Source organism: Macrotis lagotis, chromosome 4 (genome assembly GCF_037893015.1).
Source record: "Macrotis lagotis isolate mMagLag1 chromosome 4, bilby.v1.9.chrom.fasta, whole genome shotgun sequence".
In the NCBI taxonomy this organism is placed as follows: Eukaryota; Metazoa; Chordata; class Mammalia; order Peramelemorphia; family Peramelidae; genus Macrotis; species Macrotis lagotis.
In genome coordinates this window covers 102,297,262-102,319,787 of record NC_133661.1, presented here as the reverse complement: position 1 = coordinate 102,319,787, position 22,526 = coordinate 102,297,262, and the positions used below count along the sequence as shown (strand labels likewise).

The 22,526-nt window shown below is 35.5% G+C and overlaps 1 protein-coding gene across 1 annotated transcript in view; it reads right to left on the bottom strand.

Annotated features, from left to right (window-relative positions):
- The window catches only part of LOC141522702 (guanylate cyclase 2G-like), a 95,571-nt gene that overhangs the window by 51,101 nt on the left and 21,944 nt on the right, over positions 1–22,526 (bottom strand). The window contains exons 7-13 of the mRNA XM_074236203.1: positions 16,830–16,965; positions 13,815–13,918; positions 11,922–12,088; positions 9,803–9,940; positions 8,180–8,263; positions 5,651–5,755; positions 4,499–4,570 (exon numbers count right to left, since the gene is read on the bottom strand). Of these exons, the coding sequence (XP_074092304.1) occupies positions 4,499–4,570; positions 5,651–5,755; positions 8,180–8,263; positions 9,803–9,940; positions 11,922–12,088; positions 13,815–13,918; positions 16,830–16,965 (806 nt within the window). The remainder of the gene's footprint in view (positions 1–4,498; positions 4,571–5,650; positions 5,756–8,179; positions 8,264–9,802; positions 9,941–11,921; positions 12,089–13,814; positions 13,919–16,829; positions 16,966–22,526) is intronic.

The following is a 22,526-nucleotide window of genomic DNA, read 5'->3' as shown; positions in this document are numbered from 1 at the left end:
GAGATGCCCATCTTTTTTGTACAGTCAAACATCAGAAAACATCTGGAACTCCCTGTAGCTGCTTCTTATTCAGGTAACCAGTACTGGATGTCAATAGCTTGAGTCTGTAACCCTCTGATTCCACTCTTAATGACTTTTATGGAAAAAATGACCCAAATTACATGGGGACAGAAGTTAAGAATAATGCTAAGAACAGTTTATCTAAAAAAAGCTAAGAGTGTTAGTACTCTGTAAACTCAATATGAATCAACTGTGGTGAAAAAAAGCTAATGTAGTTTTGGGCTTCACTAAGAGAAGTATAGTTTATAGAAGCAAGGAATTGATTGTCTTACTTTTCCCTGTCCCCACATCTGAAATGTTATGCTTGATTTGGATATTATATAATGATAAGCAAGAGATTGTCCAATGAAAGCAACCAGGAAGCTGAAAGACCTCACATTTAATTATTCATCCATTTATTTATTTGTTTGTTTGTTTGTTTAATTATTTAATTGTTTATTTATTTAGTTATTTATTCATTAGGTTTTTGCAAGGCAAATTGGGTTAAGTGGCTTGCCCAAGGCCACACAGCTAGGTAATTATTAAGTGTCTCAAATCAGATTTGAACCCAGGTACTCGTGACTCCAGGGCCGATGATTTATCCACTGTGCCACCTAGCCGCCCCCTCACATTTATTTTTATGAAGATTCATTCAAATAACTCAGTATACTATATAACCTGGAAAAGGCTGGAAGAAAGGAAAGAGATAGCTATATTCAAGGATTGTGCTTGAAAAGGCCTAGCCTGGAAGCATTAGATGACACTTTGTCTATCTGGCCCCAGAGGGCAGCATTGTATAGTGGAAAGAGCCCTGGATTCGGCATCAGATCTGGATTTGAATCCTAATTATCACCACCTCAATCTCGTGTTCAGTTTCCTTATATATCAAATGAGGGGGGTTGGCTAAGATGACTTGTAGGATTAATATATCTTTAAAGATTAATGTATCTTTAAATCTATGAGCCTCTGGAAAACTAGTAATTAAGTAGAATTTGGATTTAGGTTTAATGTCCAAAAGGGAAAAAATAATATAATTAACCATACCAAAAAAAAAAATAGGGGATGGGTTGCCTCAGGATATAGTAGGGTTATCCTCACTGAAAGTCTTCAAAGACTGAAAGGTCTCCAGTCAAATGTATTTTAGTAGAGATTCTTTGGAGGATATGACTTAGTCAATCAGATACAAACATTTATTAAGCATACCAAATCTAAAATTCTATGATTCCCTTAGTATTCTGAGTGGAGGAAACCCCTCAGCAAAGTAGTGGAGATAAGAAAAAAAAAGCTGTTCTTAAGAGATGATGACATCACTTTGTTGAATGGAAAAGCAATATGTATTTAGCAGATTGAGGGATTCTTATTTTTCCTTCTCAATTTTTAGAAAGGAAGCAAAGACTAAAGGCATATTTCTAGTTGAAGAACAAAAATGAACTTCAGAGTAGTCTGAAGAACTTGGTTCTTGATCAAAATATTTAGATTGCTCAAATCATCGCAGTAGTCTAGCCCTATTTCCCTCTCAGGTTGCCAACTTTGTTTAGTTTTTTTCCTTCTTGACCTTGCTCAATTAAGCCCTGATTTAATCTAGTGATGAAAAAGGCATGTATTCCAATGTGCTACCATAATTCATTGATATTATTTAAGTTATTTATGATTTTTCCCCAAAATGACCTGTGGAAACAAACTGCCTCCTGTCTCTGCCACCTAACCAAGGGTAAACTCCTTCTTTCTCATTTATTTGGTGCTGTTAATAACCCACCAAAGTTTGGCACCAAGCTAAATCCAAACCATAAAGCCACTCAGTGTCAAAGGGGGCCATTAGAGATTTCATTTAATCATTTCATTTGAAAAATGAATGAACTATTGCCCAGAGAAGGGAAGTGATTTGCCCAAGGACAATGCATTGGTTCTAACTAGAACCTAGGGGTCCCAAGCTCTAGTCTTATGCCTATACCGGGTTTTTTCCTACTATTTCAACAAGATAAATTTTTTTGGCCAATGAATGACAAACTCCTTTTCAAGGAATAATATTCTATGTTTTGGTGGGGGTAGTAAGAGCAGAAGTCCTTTATTTATGGAACATTTGATGAAAATTTTACCCATTATGTCCTTGAGAAGAACTATGACAGTCCAGATATTTAATGTGAACTGCAATCCTACCATTATGGGCATCCCTGGTAGAATTCAAAACCCTAGGCAAACTACAGTATACTCCAATAATTATTCTAGGAGAAATTAAATACAAATGAATCCTTAAGTCAGCCTCTGGGGAGAAAAGAAATCATAACAGAGCAGAATGCAGATTGTGTATATAGATTAGAGGAGGGAAAGACCTTAGTGATGGTGGAGGAAGGAAGATGCTTGGATATGGGAATTTCAGATATTTTTTTAGCACTGACCAGGAAAACCACCTTTTTCTTCTCTATGGGCAACCTTCCTGAGGCAATCTTTCTTGGGAGCATCAGAAAGAACTGGAAAGATGGACAAGAGATCAGGAGACTATGATTCAAGTCTTTACTTTCAGTATTATGACTTCAACAAACATTAATTAGGAATAAGATATAGTGCCAGATGATGAGGATATGAAAAAGAGATGAAAGAATTCTGGCCCTCAAGGAGCTTACATTCCAATGGAGGAAGTCCTGTGAGAAGTAATACAAAGTACAATAAAAAGTATTTTGAGGAGGGAGCGGCAGTGAAAATTGGAGGAATCAGAAAAATTTTGTGGAGGAGAAAGTACCTGAGCCGAGCTTTGAACAAGGAAAAAAGATTCCTCAGAGATGAAATGAGGCAAGAATAATGGAGGCAGCAGATGGAAAAGTAGAGTTTGGGAAATAAAAAAAGAGGCCATGAAAAGTCATGAAAAAAGCATTATATGAAATAAGGATGAAAAGATCAGTTAGAGACAAATTGTTACTGCATCCCTAAATGCAGTATTTGGGCTAAGAAGGTTTTTTTTTTGTTTTTCTCCTCAAGAATATGATTTCCCTCTCAACACATTCAATTTCGATCAATGTATAGCATGGAAACAATGCAAAGATTATCAGACTACCTTGGTGGGGGAGGGGAGAATTGTAAAATTCAAAACCTTACAAAAAATGATAGGTAGAAACTACTATTGTATATAATTGCAAAGCAAATAAAATATTAGTAAAAAATAAAAATAATAAAAAAAAGTTTTTTATTTTATCCGAGAAAAAAGGTAATTCGGGAAGCCATTTGACTTCTCTTTCTCTCGGTTTCTTCACCTATAAAATAAGGAGATTCAACTAAATTTTCTTTAATTTAATTAACTATTAATGAAAACATTGTATCAGTGAAGTTCAAAAAATATAAAAGAAACTGAAAATATCATCTCTGATCTTAAAGGGAAGAGGGAAGGGAATACATATTGATACTGTACCAGACCTTGTGCTAAGTACTTGTGCAAATATTACCTCATTTGATCCTCACAATAACCCTGGGATGTTATTTTGATTTTACATTTGAGGAAACTGAGGCAAACAGAGGTGAAATGACTCTTCCAGGGTCACACAGCCAGTAACTGTCTGAGGGTATATTTGACTTCAGTTCTTCCTGACTCCAGGCCCAATGTTTAATCTACTCTCTTACTAGCTGCCTCAAAAGGAGTATCCATTGAGGATATTTGATTCCCATGCAAATCATTACTTGGTCTAGCTCTCAGATTCTATGACTCTGGGATGGTGCTTGCTTATTTATTTATCAAGAAATAAACTCTTGGGGTTGAAATGTCAGATCTAAGGAAAAATATTACTAGAAAATATCTCATATTTTGAAGTGTAGTGGATTTTCTGAGAAAGTTTCAGTTAGAAGAACATTTCTTTCTCTGGTTCTCATATTTTTCCCATCAGTAAAAGGACATGGTTAGATTTAAATTCTAAAATTTATGAATTTATAAAGGACCTAAATGACTTTGGTGAAATGTCACATTAGAAAAAGTTCCCAAGATATGCAATAAGATTTGGCATATTAGGGAAGGGACCAAGATTTATGATAAGTATGATCTTAACTGGAGCCTACCAGCTTTAAACAAAAAGGCAACAAGTTTCCAAATTGTTAGCTCTTCAACAATTTATGTTGGATTTCAGTATAATTAGGCAAATGATTGTGATTACAGATAACTATGTCAACCAACTCTACAGGGGAATGGGTCCCAGAACCATTCATTTTTCTAGTTGTCCTAAATTCCTTCTTTAATAATGAAATTTCATTTCATACATTTAAATTCCACATTGCATGTTAATGCACATGCTTTACACAGAAAACGCAATACTCATTTAGTCAGTGTTTACCCAAGGCTGAAGAAATTTATTTATAAAATTTATATATATATATTCATATAATTTATTCATTTATAAAATATATTCATATGCATAGAATGTCTTAGTCATAATTGTCCTTTATCATCTTTGTTAAACACAAAGGTCTTCCTGATACTCACATTGACTATGTCATATGCAAAAGACAGCTTGAATATCCAATCCAATTCAATGTCAGAATTTCTTAGAATATCCTGAAAGACACAATTATTCAAGACAACATTATACTGTGCTTCATTTTGGAAACAAAGTGAAAGGTCTTATATTCTAGGACATATATCCAATATGGTTCTCTGTACATTTAGGTAGATGCATATACATTTATAATGCCTTTATGCATACACAAAATATGTACATCTATATATGCATATAAAATCTGAGTGAGCAGGGGCAGAATCTGGCTCTTTGAAATATTTTCTTTTTAATAGTCATTATAATATAGAACAAATAAGTACTGCTTTTGAAGTTACAAGGAATAAAATTTCATTTTGAGACCAATTAGTATTATAACCTGAGACCGACTAACTATATGAGTATGATCATATCATTTAACCACTTTGAATGTCATTTTACTCATCTATAAAATGATAAAAGTAATACACCCCCCCCACTAAACATTGTGAAAAAAGGTTACTGTGTTATTGTGAGGAAAATCTTAATAAATGATAAAATACCACATAAAGATGAACTGTTATTTTAATTCTTAATCTGGAATCAGAAGCTTTCTTGGGGAATGAAAAATTATGAGATTATGTCATTTTTAATTTTAAAGACTTTCTCATTCCTAGAATGTACATATGTTATGGACATTGGCAAGAAATTATGAATTGGCTGTGACACCTTCCCCCAAAGATGAAACCAAATTCAGGCTATTTCTAGACCTAACAAAGGAATCAGGGCTTTGGCAGTTAACCTTTTAATTTGACTCATGTAGATAACTAAACAGATAACTCTAATTCTATGATTCCATCCAAGAGAAAGAGATAAAAACATACTGGAAAAAGTACTTAGCATTTATCTCTATTACTTATTACCTACTATCAATTATCCCTTAAAGGGAAGGGAGGGGAAAAGAGAAGGAAGGAAGGAGAAAGGAGGAAAGGAGTCAAATAGAATCAGAGAGACAGAGAGAAGAAAGAGAAAGAGAGAGAGAGAGAGAGAGACAGAGAGAGAGACAGAGAGAGAGAGAGAGAGAGAAACCTAACATGACCTGGCCTGAGAATCTTCTTTGCTAGAAGCTATTAATTCCCATCAAAGGACCATGGTTATCTCACCTTCAAACTTCCTTTCCTGCAGTACTGAATGACAAGACAGATATTGGGTGGCTCGCTGCAAACACCAAAGAAGGGAACTATATTTTCATGTTTCAACTCACACATCTGAAAACAAAGAAATGTTAACCTTAGGGGAGGTTACATTGGACATACAGAATATATAATAAATAAATGATAGCAGCACATTACATTTACATGTCACCTTATTTACCAGATACTCTCTTCACAATAAGCATATGAGCTGGCAATATAAATATAATTATTCCCATTTTACAGATAGGGCAGCTCATAGCACAGTGGATAGAGTACCAGACCTAAAATCAGGAAGACTCCTCTTCCTGAGTTCAAGTCTGACCTCAGACACTTACTGACTATGCTATGTAATCATGGAAAATCATTTAACCCTTTTTGCCTCAGTTTCCTCATCTGTAAAATAGCTGCAAAAGGAAAGGGCAAAGCAATCCAGTATCTTTGCCAATAAAATCCCAAATAGGGATCATGAAGAGACAGTTATAACAGAAACAGCAATAGGTAAAGAAATGGACAACAAGAAAGGTCAAGTGATTACTTGCAATTACTTACCACTTCATAAGCAAATTAGCAATCGGGTTCTACAACTCCAAGTTTGATGCTTTTTCTACTATTGCTTAGCATGAGTTACTTAAGAAGAGGGTGAAGACCTCTTCTAGCAAACAAAAGTAGGCACCATTTCCTTGGTATTTATTCAGTAATCATATAGACTAGAAACAGGAAAATGGACTGATTCCATGGCCTTTCTTTGCCCCTCTCATTTGTTTCAGTGATTTTTGTTTTTATTTAACAAATAGAATCATGTCAATTATAAACAAAAAATCTATCATGTTTGACTTTCTGTAATATTTCACAGCTATGTTGTTTGACAATACTTTTGTTGTTAAGCATCAGTGTATAAAGCTAGTGATTCTCAAAGTGCATGTCACAGCCTGCAAATGTGCCATGGACTTCTAGGTGTGCTACAAAGTGTATGAAGCTTAGTCTTGAAATTACGTGTGTGTAGGGGTATATCTCCCTTGAATTATATAAAACTTACTCTTAATGTAACCCTAATTCCTGGCAGCGTCGTGAGAGAGAATAGTTTGACAAACTTTGGTATAGATGTAGGGTGAGGGGCCAGGACTGGGTGAGGAGGGGACCAGGGCTTGATATGTGTGAAAGATGAGATAAAGAAAGGTCTACCATAGATGCTAGAACTGGAAAAAAAGAAAGAAGAAAAGGGAGGGAGGAAGAAAAGAAGGGAGGAAGGGAAGGAAAAAAGGAAAGAGAGAAGGAAGAGTAGCCCAGATAATCTTTAGAATACATAGTAATCAAGAAAGAACCAAAACAGGTAGCAGGGAATCAGAAAGAAGTCTTTAAAATATCATTGATAAGGGCAGCTAGGTGGTACAGTGGATAGAGCACCGGCCGTGGAGTCAGGAGTACCTGGGTTCAAATCTGACCTCAGATACTTAATAATAATTGCCTAGCTGTGTGGCTTTGGGCAAGCCATTTAACCCCATTTGCCTTGCAAAACAAAAAAAAAAACAACCTAAAAAAATATCATTGATAAAGCAAAGGGGATCTAAAACTGGAGATCAGAGACTAGAGACTCAATAATGAAAGTCAATAATATAACTAGCAATTTTGACTTCCATTATAAAGGCCACTTAAAACAAGGAGTACAAAATGCACCAAAAAAAAACCAAACACTCAAGAAAAAAAATATTATTTGGGCATGTGAAGAGATGCCAGCTGATTACTCCATGAAAGATGTACTGTGTATATGATAGGGTGGAGGACAGGTGTGGAATCAGGGAAAGGATAGGCTTTGGAGTTCACCTGGTTTCACCTGGAAGCTGTCTAATAGCTTCCTATTTTAACTAATTATTCTTGCTTTTGTAAAGTGAACCTCACCATGCTATTTAGGTGCTAGACTCAGTTGTTTCTGAACTGCTGGGGAAATCTAAGGACTGCTGATACAGGCAGACCCCAGATATGACTGTGCCTATAGGGACAGAACAGTCAATGGCCTAGGAACATAAACCAATAACTGAGGCAGGCTTCTTTCTTCCCTGATCACAGCAGCTCCAAACCAAATTAAGTGAGAATAATGCCTGGAGGCAATTTTGACTAAAAAGAGGATTGGGCAATGTAAGAGTAGTGAAGAAGACATTGACTCTGTACAATTTTTCTTTTTGGGGGGTGGGTGGGAGGGGAAGACTTGAATTTGAAGACAGGAGACCTAGTTCTAGTTCTAGCGACCTTTTAGGTAATTTGCTTAACCATTCAGGACTTCAACTGACAAAAGCTCTAAATCCTTGACATTATGTATAAAAAGAAAGAGGATTGGCCAAAATAATCTCTAAATCCCTTCCTGCTTGAGCATTCTAACAATCTATGAGTAAGGTTCTTGGCTGAATGAATTTCAACAATGTTACAAACTCTGTCTGGCACATAGTAGACAATAAATGTTTATTGACCAAATGAAATCAAGAGCAGTAAGTCAAGTCTTACCAGCTGTATTTCTCGAAGAACAAATGGTTTCCTAAAGCAGGATTCCTTTTCGTTTTCAATATATCGAATGGCAACATGATTGCCCTGGAATCAGAGAGAGATAAAAGGGTTTTTTGTTTTTGTTTTTTTAACCAGGAGCAAGAGAAAGAGGGAAGCATTGCAGTAGAATAAGATCAGGTGCAACAGAACAGAGGACTGTGCAGGCTTGCCTCTCTCTAACAACACAAAGAACCATAGCTAAAAATCAGCATCAGCCTTGTCCATACCATTCTCAGAGTATTTTGATAGCATCCACTGAGACTGAGCCTTAACAACTGCTTGATCAGGTAACCAAGAGATATCTATCAAGCATTGCTGTCTTCTGAGCACTATGCCAAAAAAAGTATAGGAAAATCAGGAGATATAGTGAAAAAGAGTACTGGATTTACAAGCCATGGGACTTTGAGCAAATCTTTTCATTTATCTGAACTTTGAGTTTCAGTCTATAAAATGGGGATAATCATACCTGCCTTTCTTGCCTAATGGAGTTACTTTAAAAATCATACGAGCTAATATATATTATATATTTTATATATATATATAATTTACATGTATAGAGACTTATATGTGTATGTAGATATACACACATATATATATATGTATATGTGTGTGTGAAAGAGAGAGAGAAAATAAAAGTGCAATTTACAAATGGCTGTTGAATAAATGAATTCAGTACTGGAAGCAGAGGAGTGACACTTTTTTTTTTAGGTTTTTGTAAGGCAAATGGGGTTAAGTGGCTTGCCCAAGGCCACACAGCTAGGTAATTATTAAGTGTCGGAGAGTGGATTTGAATTAAGGTACTCCTGACTCCAGGGCCGGTGCTTTATTCACTACCCACCTAGTCCCCACCCTGTGATACTTTTAAAACACTAATATGACTATTTTAATATGAAAGCTAGATAGAAAAGGATTCCTTCTACAAATATTCTACAAATAACTTGTTTGATGAAGAGTATAGCAACTGCTATGAATATCTGAGCGATCTAATAAACTAGAAAAATTTTTAAATCCCTTTCCATAAAAAAATACTAGCTTGAAACACTGATCTTGAGACACTTTCTATATGAAAATGTCTATTACCTCCCTCCTTTTCCTCTACCTAATATATTACACTTTCTAATCTCTTCTTCCTCAATTTAAAAAGAAATTTTTTTTCTCTGTATCATTTTTCCCCATTCTGTATAGTTATCTGTCCCAGGTCTCAACTACTGATGACGTGTGTTCTGATGACCCTTTGAAGGTTTGAGAAGAGTAGTCAGGAACAGGGTCCATCAAGGTAGAAGTTATATTCTCAGAATGTAGAAGTCACCAAGATTCATCACTATTGAAGAGGGAATATTGCTTCAATAGCAACTACACTTCTTTCTATTTTATCTATAAAATATTTGCAACACTCATTTTATTATCCTAGAATTACAACTATAAAATGGAAGTAATAATATTTGCTGGAAAAGTAACGGGTTGTGTAGTTCATATAATGCATCATACAATTCAGAATACCTTCCCAGGATCACAAAAATATAAAAGCTAAAAGTGAATGAGGTCAGAAAAATGAACTCAGGACCAACTTGGTCAAATCTATACCTGATAAACGCCCACAGTAGTATAAAAGGCTTCATCTTCCTGCTTGTCAGGGAAGTCTGAATTCAGATTGCTTGAAGTTATTATGCTTGAGCTACAGCTCTCATTTCCTCTAGACATAGGTGTGTCTCTCTGTGATTGCTGCAAGGAAGAATTCAAGGTAGTAAAATGATTTTGCAAAGTGTGTAATAGTCTTTCCTGGTTCCCTTGGGGCCAGGGAAAAGATCTTCCCTGAACTATGGGTGTGAGAGATGTCATCCAGTTTAAACAAATTAATCAACAAACTTCTGTTAAACATTACCTATGAGCCAAGCAAGGAGCACGAAGACCAAAAATAAAAAAATAAGAAGGAAGGAAGGAAGGAAGGAAGGAAGGAAGGAAGGAAGGAAGGAAGGAAGGAAGGAAGGAAGGAAGGGAGGGAGGGAGGAAGGAAGGGAGGAAGGGAGGAAGGAAGGGAGGAAGGAAGAAGGGAGGATGAATGGAAGAAGAAATTCCCTCAAGGACTCTGAGTATTTATGGGATATATATATATATATATATATATATATATATATATATATATATATGTATATATACATAAATACACACAGAAACACACACATAAAATCTATACATATTTATAAAACATTCATGTTAAATGTTTGCTATGTGCAATGCAGTCTGATACTTCTCTTTATCAACTCTAGAACCTAGTAGATAACTGGGCTATTGTAACATAAATTTTTTAAAAATCTCAGAATAAGAGACCTGCAAGAATCATCTAGCCTACTTTCCTACCCAATGCCAAGAAGTCTCCTCTCCCAGGTACTAGAAATTTATTCTCTCATGAGGCTAACTATTCTATTTTTAGACCATTCTAATTGTTAGAAAAGATTTTCTTTTAATTAAACTGAAACCTGTTTCTGTGAGCTTTTGCCGTTTGACAGAGTCATAACTGGGTGCTGGAAAACTGTGGCAACACATAGGCACTATTTAATTGGTAAATGTAGTCAGGCTGGGAAAAGAGGTAATCCTATCCCTTAGTCTTTGGTTGAGACCCAAGATGAGTAGCATCATTGTGAAAGATCCTGGAGTACACACAGTAGTGGCCCATGAAGCAAATCATGGGTACAAAACCATGGGAATTAATCTCACCCTCTCACTGACCCTTCCCCCTGTACAGCTGGTGTCCTGGGATAAAGTTACAGGTAATTTGTATCACAATCTGTTCGTACTAGTTCTGCAGCCCCACCAGTCACATAGAATAAGTCTAATTTTTCTTCCATATGACAGTTCTTCAATTAAATTAAGCCAACCATCATTTCTTCTTTTCTCTAGATAAAAATCTCTAGTTTATTCAAATTATTCCTTAGAAGACACAATTTCCAGACCTATTCCCATCCAATTCACTGTCCTTTAAACTTGCCTTCAATTTGTCAGCTCTTAAAATTTGGTACTCAGAACTAAGCACAATACACAAATGTGATATTTCTAGTGCAAAGTTTCACCTCTTGTAATGAAGGCCCTATAATTCTACCAATAGAGACTAAGCTGAGTCTCATATCAATCATACTAGAAGTTCACATTGAGTTTCACATCAATTTAGCTCAACAAATATTTACTAGGCATGTGCACAGGGTTAACAATAATGCTTTTCAGTATACTGGATATTGAAAGATGTAATATAAATAAAAGAAGGCAGGTCTTTCTCACAAACTACTATCAAGCTAGATCTCTGTCACATACTTTTACAATTAATTCTAAAAACTCATCGTAGAATTTATATTTGTTAAATTTTAATTTTTCCAACTTATTAGGTATTACTTCCAGCCAATTTTACTACATTGTAGTAGTTATTTAATGAACAAAGGCTAGTGACTCAAGGAGCCAAAAAGAGTCAATATAAACCTGAAAAAGCAAACAAGCAACTAGACATAGTCTGAGAACAGTTCATTTTCTTGGCAGCATATGGCCTAGGGTGGGAAAACTGGGTGCCATGGGGAATTTAATGGGGTTGCTTACAAATGAATCAACATGGGTTTCATTTAAAAACTAGAAACTCAACGGATGCCTTGGAGCCAATCCAATACTCCTAGACTGTAACAAATGAACAATATATCAATTACCCACATGCCCATTGTACCTTCTTAAGGGGCAAAATGATGATATCCTCATAGTTGATTTTCCACCAAGCACTGTTATGGGGTACTAATAGGTTCTTTTTCTGCATCTTTAAAAAAAATACAATGGTGGCAGCTCCAAAGACTGTTACCAGGATGATGATGGCCATCACAATGATCATGGTGACACCTGGATGAAAAAGATATTCAGTCACTCTGGACTATAAAATGTCATAGCTAAGCAGACACTTAGACAGTAGAATATTCACATACAGTGACATAAGTAATGGAACCATCAATAAACATTTATTAAGTGCAAAGCACTGGGAATAATGGGGAATAATTTGTTACTTATTACATAGATTATTGGAGTTGGAGGGGACTCAAAGGTTGTCTTCTCTGCCCCCATTCCCACCTTATCACAGATATTCTTTCTATTACATTCCCTCAAGTGTGCCAATTTAACTTCTTCAATACCTCCAGTAACAAGGAGTCTTCATGCAATGAAGACTATTGAATTTCTAAGAAAATATGTTGAAGAGATTTCAAGGGATAGTACACCAAGTTACAATAAGTAAGTGATGAGATAGATTTCCTGTTCTTAAGAAATTGTAAATTTAGTTCATATTTAGAAACAGATCCAGTTAAAGATTGTGAAATGGGGAAAAAAATCATCTACAGTGTATTTCCAGTCTCTATTTTCTCCAAGTTCCTTCTTCATTGCACTCACATCCTTTTAGCATCCTTAGAGCACATTCTTATATCCTTCATAGTAAAACCTGTTTGTTCTCAGGAAAGATTGTGCTTGTATTTTTGTGTGAATTATGATTAGTGATATTAACTCATATTCATGATAACAATGTAATTCATGGGTAGTAGATAGCATAAGATTTTTGCTTTGCTTTTTGGGTTGGTTTTTTTTTTATTTGAATGATGAGGAAACAGAAGGTCAGAGGTATCAGGTGATTTTCCAAGTACATAGTAAATATCAGAGTCAATGTGTTGTATCTATACAGATTTGCTCAAATGACAGAATGATTTATTTATTTGCACTTCAAGGATTTTAAGCTTAACTGAGGGAGAAGGAAATTGCTAAAGTAATTGATATCACACCCTAAATATTGCATGACTACTTCAAAAAGCATATGGTTAGCTCAGCTCATATTATTGCACATATTTGAACAAATCCAATGATCTCTTGGTTTAAAATCATATAGGTGCTAAAATTCTGTGGAAAAAAAATACTAATAGCCAGAAAATTCTCCAGAATTATTCATCTGAAATTCCTGGCTTGATATGATTTCTTCTTGTCTCTAGGTGTATTTGTTAACTTTTCCTGTCAAATAAACTGAGAGGGGTGGAATAAAAAAAAAACTTTTCTGAGAAGAATTAACTTTCAAAGCGAATTCAATACTCTCTTTAAGAATGAAGGGACAACAAGAGTTCCATACTGGGCTTCAGCTATCTGGAGAGTAAGCTTCCTTAAAAAAAAATGATTCAATCAAGATGAAGGCTCCTGATCACATCAACCTCAGAAGGTATGAATTCCTTTTCCAGTATCATAACTAAGGTGGGGTGCACTAAAATACCAATATTTAGAAGTGGAATTAGTACTTATTCTCTTTTCACATCTAAATTTAGCAATTAATTTGTAAAAATAATTAAAATAGGAAACTCATTTCCTCCTCTAATCTCTACAAGATAAATTCTTACTCTACTGGGCACTCTTACTCTTACTTTTCAGAAACTCTACTTCCTTGCCACAGGATCTTATACACCAAGGTCTCTCCTCAAAGAACCCCCCCCCCCCACCTCCTTTAGAATGCAGAAATTTATATTTGCCTCAGCACTGTTGTTTTCTGGTTCCCATTCTATCAGAACTGCACTCTTGCTTCTCAAAGAGCGAAGATACTTACTTACAAATGTAGTTTGACAGTATTCATTAGAAAAGCCACAGTCAGGTTTGTCTTTGGGAAGATAACCATGGGGCCAGCTGCCTTTAGAGAAGTTTCCTGTGGGGCTAGTAGGGAAACACAGAGCAGAGTGTCAGTGCCTACTCAGACTTTTCATTCCTTGGGGCAGAAAGACCAAATGAACCAACATCTTGATTTATGAACCACTTCCTAGAGTCTCTGAATAAATCTCAGTTCTTCAAGTGAGACCTTTAGGAACTTACATTTTACTGGAGGTAGGGTAGGGGTGGAGATGGATAAGTAAAAAAAGGTACATAGAGAAGTAAATACAAGGTTATTTGAGGAGGGAGAGACTACAAAACAACTGTGGGGCCCAGGGAAGATGGTACTTGAGCTGAGTTTGGAAGGAAACTAAAATGAAGTAAATTCTAAGCTTGAGAAATGGCTTCAGAAAGAAAAAAGAAAGAAAGAAAGAAAGGGAGGGAGGAAGAAAGGAAGAGAGGAAGAAAGAAAGAAAGAAAGAAGGAAGGAAGGAAGGAAGGAAAGAAAGAAAGAAAGAAAGAAAGAAAGAAAGAAAGAAAGAGAGAGAGAAAGAAAGAGAAATTAAGAAAGAAAACAAGAGAGAGGGAGGAAGGAAGAAAGAAAGCAAGAAAGGAGACGCAGGGAGGGAGGGAGGGAAGGAAGGAAGAGAAAAGAACAGAAAAGAGAAGCATTGAAAGTTGAGAGGGTAGGAGAGCAGAGGTATGTGACATGAACTGACTTGTTCTTTGTTGTTGTTATTTGTCCTTTGTTCTTAAAGAATATTGCAATATCAGGGAGGTGGCCCTTATAAAGATTATTTTGATTGATGCATGCTGAAAAATTGGAAAGGACAGAAAGGGACAGTGAAGGGAAGAGATGAGGGGAAAGGACAAATGTTGAGGAAAAGGAATAGAATCAGTAAGACTTGACAAGTGATTGACTATGAGGAGACAAAGAAAAGGAGGAGACAAAGGGCTCTCCAGAGTTATGATACTGGGAAGATAAGGGGGCCTTTAGCTCAGAGAAGTTTGGAGGAGGGATTCCCTTAGGGGAAAATGTAATTCATAAATTTCACAGATTTAATAAACAAATTTCCATTTAGAGCAAATATTTTTTGAATCATGGACTCCTTTGGCAATCTCTAAAAATATTAGTGTCCCTTCTCAAAATAATGTGGTTAAATGCATAAATTATATTACATATGATTACAAAAAAAACAAGTATACTATAATATAGGTTTTTTTAATTTGCAAAAACTTTATGGAAATCAAATTAAAGTCCAAAGGTGTTTTTTGATACATTTATTCTAGGGCATCTGTAATATTTTTAACGACATTTAATGAAATAGTAAATAGAGTTAAAAAAGTATCAATAAAATAGTTTCTCCAGAAATCTAGAACATATTTTCTTGTAAATATATATACACAATTCAATGGGAAAAAAAGACATATAGAGGAAATCCAGAACACAAATGTTGAGGGCAGATTACACAGGGAGTGACTTCAATATTTTAAAAATACCAAAAGCCATGAAACAACAGATAATGCCTTCTCCCTCCCTGAATTTCTCACTAGAATGCAGAAAATCTGTTATACTGGTGTCATTCTTTCCCTTGGCATCAATCTTAAATCACTGAACCTTGGATTCCGGAGGAAACTGTGGACCACATTGCAGCAGTATCATGGTCAGAATCAAATTAAAATGTAATTGGGACCTATTTAACAAAATAAATAAAAATACAATAAAATATAGATAGCATCACATTTTAAAACTAGGTCAATTTGCAGCCTATAGAGAACTGTATGTAAGGATTAATGTCCCCATTTCTATTTCAATTTGACACCACTGATGTAGTCTAGCTGTCAGATTTTCTTTTTTTTATTTATTTAAGGCAATGGGTTTAAGTGACTTGCCTAAGGTCATGCAGCTAAGTAATTATTAAGTGTCTGAGTTCAAATTTGAACTCAGGTCCTCTTGCTCTATCCACTACACCACCTAGCTGCCCCTGAGGTGCTGGATTTTACAGAGAGGATCACAGAGGCCTAGAGAAGGAAAGTAACTTGTTCAACATCATATATAGATAATATGTGAACCCAAATATTCTCATTCTTAGATCAGAGCTATTTCAATCTCTACTAAACAGCTTCTTCTACTAAATTTGGGGTCCTCCATGAGAAAGTAGACTCTCCAAATTACTAAAGGAAAAAAATTATCAGGAAAGAATTGAAAACTTTCAATAATTGGGGGTGGCTAGGTGGTACAGTGGATAGAGCAAGAGGACCTGAGTTCAAATCCAGCCTCAGACAGTTAATAATTACCTAGCTGCGTGGGCTTGGGCAAGCCATTTAACCCCATTGCCTTGCAAAAAACCTTAAAAGAAAAGAAAAGAAAACTTTCAATAATTTAAACTAAATATAGTGGGGAGGGGGGCAAGTTTGAGAAGGGAACAGAAATAAGGATTTTTAATTACTATGATAAACTCATGAATCTTATATATGTGTATCCCCAGACTATCTTAAGACTCAGTTTCAATACAGAAACTTAGGAAAGTGTCCATTCAGTCCTGTTTCAGAGTCAAACTCTGTGTATGATTCAGGGTCCTCCTATATATAAAATATTTAGGATGAGGTGAGCATGCTCTTTGCCTTTCTCAAAAAAAAAAAAGTTGCTTAAAAAGTTCCAAGCTAAATATAGTACCTTAAATTTTAGAACAGTACCCTCAAAAATGTAATATTTTTAAGGGCCAAAAATACACTATTTAAAATATGACAACAAATTCCAATGAGCTTAGTAAGGTGATAAAATTGTATTGTACATTCAATTACCAACTTGATGTGAATTAGAGTAGTTCTGTTGGGATGCAATAAGTTCCTAAGTCAGTTTAGAAAATGGCCCAGTCTCAAGCTATCTATCCCTTCTATAAGTAACAGTAGCTGTTCCCATCCTAGAGTTTCTACTCAGTGAGAGCTCATAGTTCAGAAATAATGCATCTTATACCTGATTATTTTCCTAAGGCTGTCATAATGAAGAAAAGAAATGAAAGTAGAAGAGTCTCCAGTTTTCTTTAGGATGTGGACAAAGTAATCCACTTGCCTCTCTCCAAACTCATCTATCCTGATTTGTCCTGTGATTCCTAAAAAGAGAGAGAATTTCTTAAGATAAGACAAATGGAAAGAAATGAATTTACCTACAATGGCATCATAATTTCTGAAAAATCTAACACAGGGGCGGCTAGGTGATGCAGTAGATAGAGCACCTGGAGTCAGGAGTACCTGAGTTCAAGTCTGACCTCAGACACTTAATAATTACCTAGCTGTGTGGCCTTGGGCAAGCCACTTAACCCCGCTGCCTTGAAAAATCTAAAAACAAACAAAAGAAAAATCTAACACAGCATCTTAGGTTTCTCTATGTATTATAGAACTCCACATCCTGACCTCTAGGTTTACACATACCAGAAATCAATTGCTCTCCATTCATATCTCAGACTTATTAGGTCCCAGAATTTCCCCTGAGAACCTCAAAATGTACCTTGTGCTTAGATATTAGTAAAAGGGTCTGGATCCTAGGTAAAAATACTCAGATCACAAAACTAGAAAGAGAACTATTTCACTTCTCAGAAAAGTCATAAAACCACAAATTGACTCATTGCATTCCATGAGATTCTAATCAATCTCACCTACATCCTGTGAATGGGTACATATTTCCCAGTTTTCAATTAAAATTAAGTAACAGATAATTTGCTTCAGAAAAATGCCAAGACTTCTCTAGCTGAGAAATGAGGATGATTCTAAAGCTGTTGGAGCAACAAGAGTATTAAATCATGAAGCAGAGGAAAAAAAAATTTTCACCCTTTGTTGCTGCCATTTTTATTCGGACACTCCCAGTTTGATAAGAAGGACCTTTCTAATAGTTCCAAGTTCATTTCTTTTCTTGGAAGAGTTTAAACTTTCAGATGATAGATTCTGGCAAGAGGCCTGGATAGAGCCTTGGAAAAGAGATAAAAATTCACCTGGCTCCCTCTCCAGCAACCCCAAGTTTATTTCCCTTAAAAAAAAAAAAAAAAAGCAGGTGGGAGGCAGTCCTAATTCTGAGGTTAGCTGGTGGTTGCTTGATTATTGACCTTCATTCTTAAAGAGGACCAAAATGATATCATTAGTCTGACTGTGGAGGCTCAGACCAATATGAATTTGGAATGCTCTACCCACAGGTTGGGCAAAACTAGTTCATATGATCATTTGGGAAAGATTCTGTGAATTTGGGCATCTTTTGTTTTTTTGAGCCTGAGGTTAGTACTATAAGGCTAGAGGATTACATTGATCCTTAGGATAAAAGATAAGACTTACCAGAAAGGGAAGAATTGTATCAACTGCTTATGGGTTCGTGTTTTTCCTTTATACTGTTTTGCGATTTCTGGACTAAAATAAAGGTATCTGAAATATATTGTTACCTTGACTGTTTTCATGGGAGTCAGAGCCTTTACTCACATTTGTAAGAAACCTAGAAAAGAGCTAATTTTTGAGTTTTCCAGAAAAAACTCTGGATGGACTTCTCACCTGACTTTCTAGAATTCCTCTACCTTACCATAGCAGCCTTCTCACTCTGGCATTTTTCTTCTGTGAACACCAGGACCTGGAATTTCAAACTACCCCTCACAATCTCTTCCACTGATTGGTCATTTGGGGGTGGGGGATGGGGTAGTGTATGTGGGTTTGGGTATGGGTGTGAGCATGTTTGTGTGTAGAAGACTGGGGAAGTCATTCAGGATATGACAATTAAGCAAAGTCATACAACTTCCTCATTTCCAATCCATTACTGTTTAAACAGTTATCATTCTTGGACACAATTCTGAGCTCTGCTCAGAATTCCTCCATGGCTCTCCAGTACCTAAAGCCCAAAGTTTTTAATATGGCATTCAAGATTTGCCATGTCCTTAACCAATCTTTGTAGTCTTGTTTTCCCAGTATTCTCACCAATCCATATAGATGTCTTGAGTTGTCCTGATTCCATGCCTTTGCTCACACTGTCACTACCACCTGGAATATTCCCATTGCTACTTTTCTGAAATCTTACCTATCTTTCCCAATTCAACTCAAATGCTACCTCTTCTTGACACCCTAAATCAGATTTTATCTCTTCTTTTTTTTTTTTTTTTTTTTTTAGATTTTCAAGGCAATGGGGTTAAGTGGCTTGCCCAAGGCCACACAGCTAGGTAATTACTAAGTGTCTGAGGTTGGATTTGAACCCAGGTACTCCTGACTCCAAGGCCGGTGCTCTATTCACTGTGCCACCTAGCCGCCCAGATCTCTTCTTTTAAATCTTTTATTCAAATTATTGACAATTGAATCCATGAAAAGAAAAACAAGAGAAGAGAAGAACCTTCCCAGTCTTTTTTATTTTCTTTTGCTTTTATTATCCTCTACAATGGATTATAATTATTGATAGAATTTGTCATCTCCCCCATGAAACTGTAAACCTTACTAACAGCCACAGATCTTGACTTGCTTACCGTTCTATATCCCACAGTTTTTGGTATAATTCTTCACATGCAGTAAGTTCAGCAAATACCTGTGACCATCCTAGTTCTACTTCTTATTTTATGACTTTGCATAAGTAACTGAACCTCTTCGTACCCAAATTTCCTCATCATGACAGATTCGGACTAAATATTCTCCATGATCCTCTAAACTCTTTAGACCCTAAACTTTGTTACATCAAATTTGAACTGATCTTTAAAAAAAGCACAAAAAGAAATGGTTGTGTGGGAGTAATGTTTGAAAGATTCCTGTTGTATTAAAAAAACAGAATCAAATATGATCATGAAAGCACAAAAGCAGAAACTATAAATTATTTTGTAAAACAATAAAGTATTATAAATATAAAAAATCATCATCATCATCATTATTATTATTAAAGCATTGTTAATAGGGTCACCCTGTGCCCCCATTTTTTTGAAATTAACATATTAGAGCTAGAAAGAATTCAGAAAAAATAAACTGAGATAAGCAGAATGGAATAGCAGACCAAGTTCAAGATTTTAATATGTATATAGTTATATATACGTGAATTTGGGGGAGAGGACAGGTCATGTTCAATTGTTTGAAGGTGGAGAAAATACCTCATGAATATAGAAGGATAAGAAGAATTTCAAAGGGATAATAGCTAAATACTACATAATTTTTGAGCACTTTGATCAAGCTTCCTCCCAGCCTTTATCTTTCCAGAGAGAAGACAATGTGTGTGGGTGTTTGTGTGTGTGAGAGAGAGAATGACAGAGTGACACAGATACAGACAGACAGGAGAACAGAGAGATCAAAAATCTATATTTTCTCCCCTGATACTGGAATGCTCCACAAATTTTTCTGAACTGTTGTGGTTGAAAAATTCACCCACTTGAAAATAATTACAATTACAAAACACTTCTTACACAAATAAAATCAGATTTAAATAACTGGGCAAACATCAACTGCTCATGGACAGGTGGAGCTAATATAATAAAAATGACAATTCTACCAAAATTGAACTACTTGTTTAGTGCCCTACCAATCAAAATCCAAAAAATTAATTTAATGAGTTAGAAAAAATTGTAAGTAAATTCATGTGGAGAAATAAAAAGTCAAGAATTTCCAGGGTTTCAATAAAAATTGTGCAAAAGAAGGAGGTTTAGCCACACCAGATCTAAAAATCTATTATAAAGCATCAGTCACCAAAACTGTCTGGTATTGGCTAATAAATAGAGTGGTGGACCAGTGGAATAGACTAGATGCAATAGCAGGAAATGATTACAGTAATCTGCTGTTTGATAAACCCAAAGATTCCAGCTTTTGGGACAAAAATTCTCTCTTCAATAAAATCTGTTGGGAAAATTGGAAGTCAGTATGGAAGAAACTTGGATTAAGCCAACACCTCACACCCTATACCAAGATAAGATCAAAATGGATATAGGATCTAGACATAGAAAACAATATTATAAACAAACTAGAAGATCAAGGTATGGTGTACCTGTCAGATCTGTTGGAAAGGGGAGCAGTTTATGACCAAGGAAGAGATGGAGAACAACATTAAAAAACAAACTAGATAATTTTGATTATTTTAAATTAAAAAGGTTTTGCACAGACAAAGCCACTGTAATCAAGATCAAAAGAAATGTAGTAAATTGGGAAATAATTTTTACAACTAGTATTTCTGACAAAGACTCATTCTAAAATATACAGAGAACTGAGTCAAATTTTCAAAAAGACAATGCATTCCCCAATTGACAAATGGTCAAAGGACATGCAAAGGCAATTTACAGATGAGGAAATCAAAGTGATCCATAGTCATATGAAAAATTGCTCTAAATCATTACTTATTAGAGAAATTCAAATTAAAGCATCTCTGAGGTACCACTTCACACTTCTCAGACTGGCCAATATGACCAGAAAGGATAATGATCAATATTGGAAGGTTTGTGGGAAATCTGGGACACTAATGCATTGTTGGTGGAGCTGTGAACTCATACAACTTTTCTGGAGAGCAATTTCGAATTACACCCAAAGGGCAACAAAAATCCAGCAATACCACTACTGGGTCTATACCCTGAAGAGATTTTGAAAAAGGGTAAAAACATTACTTGTACAAAAATATTCATAGCAGCTCTATTTGAGGTGGCAAAGAATTGGAAATTAAGTGAGTGCCCTTCAATTGGGGAATGGCTTAACAAACTGTGGTATATGTATGTCATGGAACACTACTGTTCTATTAGAAATAAGGAGGGATGGGAATTCAGGGAAGCCTGGAAGGATTTTCATGAACTGATGCTGAGTGAGATGAGCAGAACCAGAAGAACACTGTACACCCTAACAGCAACATGGGGACAATGATCAACCTTGATGGACTCACCCATTCCATCAGTGCAACAATTAGGGACAATTTGGGGCTCTCTGCAATGAAGAATACCATCTGTATCCAGATAAAGAATTGTGGAGTTTGAACAAAGACCAAACACTATTACCTTCAATTTAGGGAAAAAAGTTATCTTACGTAATTTTGCTGTCTCTTATACTTTACTTTTCTTCTTTAAGGATATGATTTCTTTCTCATCACATTCAACTGAAATCAATGTATACCATGGAAACAATGTAAAGACTAACAGACTGCCTTCTTTGGCAGGGGGGTAGCAAGAATAGGGGAAAAATTGTAAAACTCAAAATAAATAAAATCTTTCTTAAGAAATTTAAAAAAAATTCACCCACCTAGAGCTAATCTGGTGATGAGCTTCTCCCAGAAAGTTAAGCTTGTTTTTCAAACAGCAGTGATGAAACCAGACACTGAGATGTACATCACAATAAATCATTGGAATAATACTTTAGGGAAAGTGTGTTCATATAGTAATAATTTTAAAATTCACATTTATCTAATTCTTTATGATTTAAAAATGGTTCTTTTCACAAAATCCTGTGAAATAGCAAGTATGAATTTTATTATCTTCATTTTATAGATGAGGAACCAAGGCTCAGAGAGCTTATGTGGTTTTCCAACTGTCATACAAATATAAAAAAATTTCCTATAACAATGAAATCACAGGACCAGATTTGTATTTTTATCACACACATACACACACACATATATATCTATATGTGTATGTATATTGAGGGATGGGGTCTGAGTTCATGATTTAAATAATAAAGGGAAATTTCAGAGGAAAAAATTCTATTG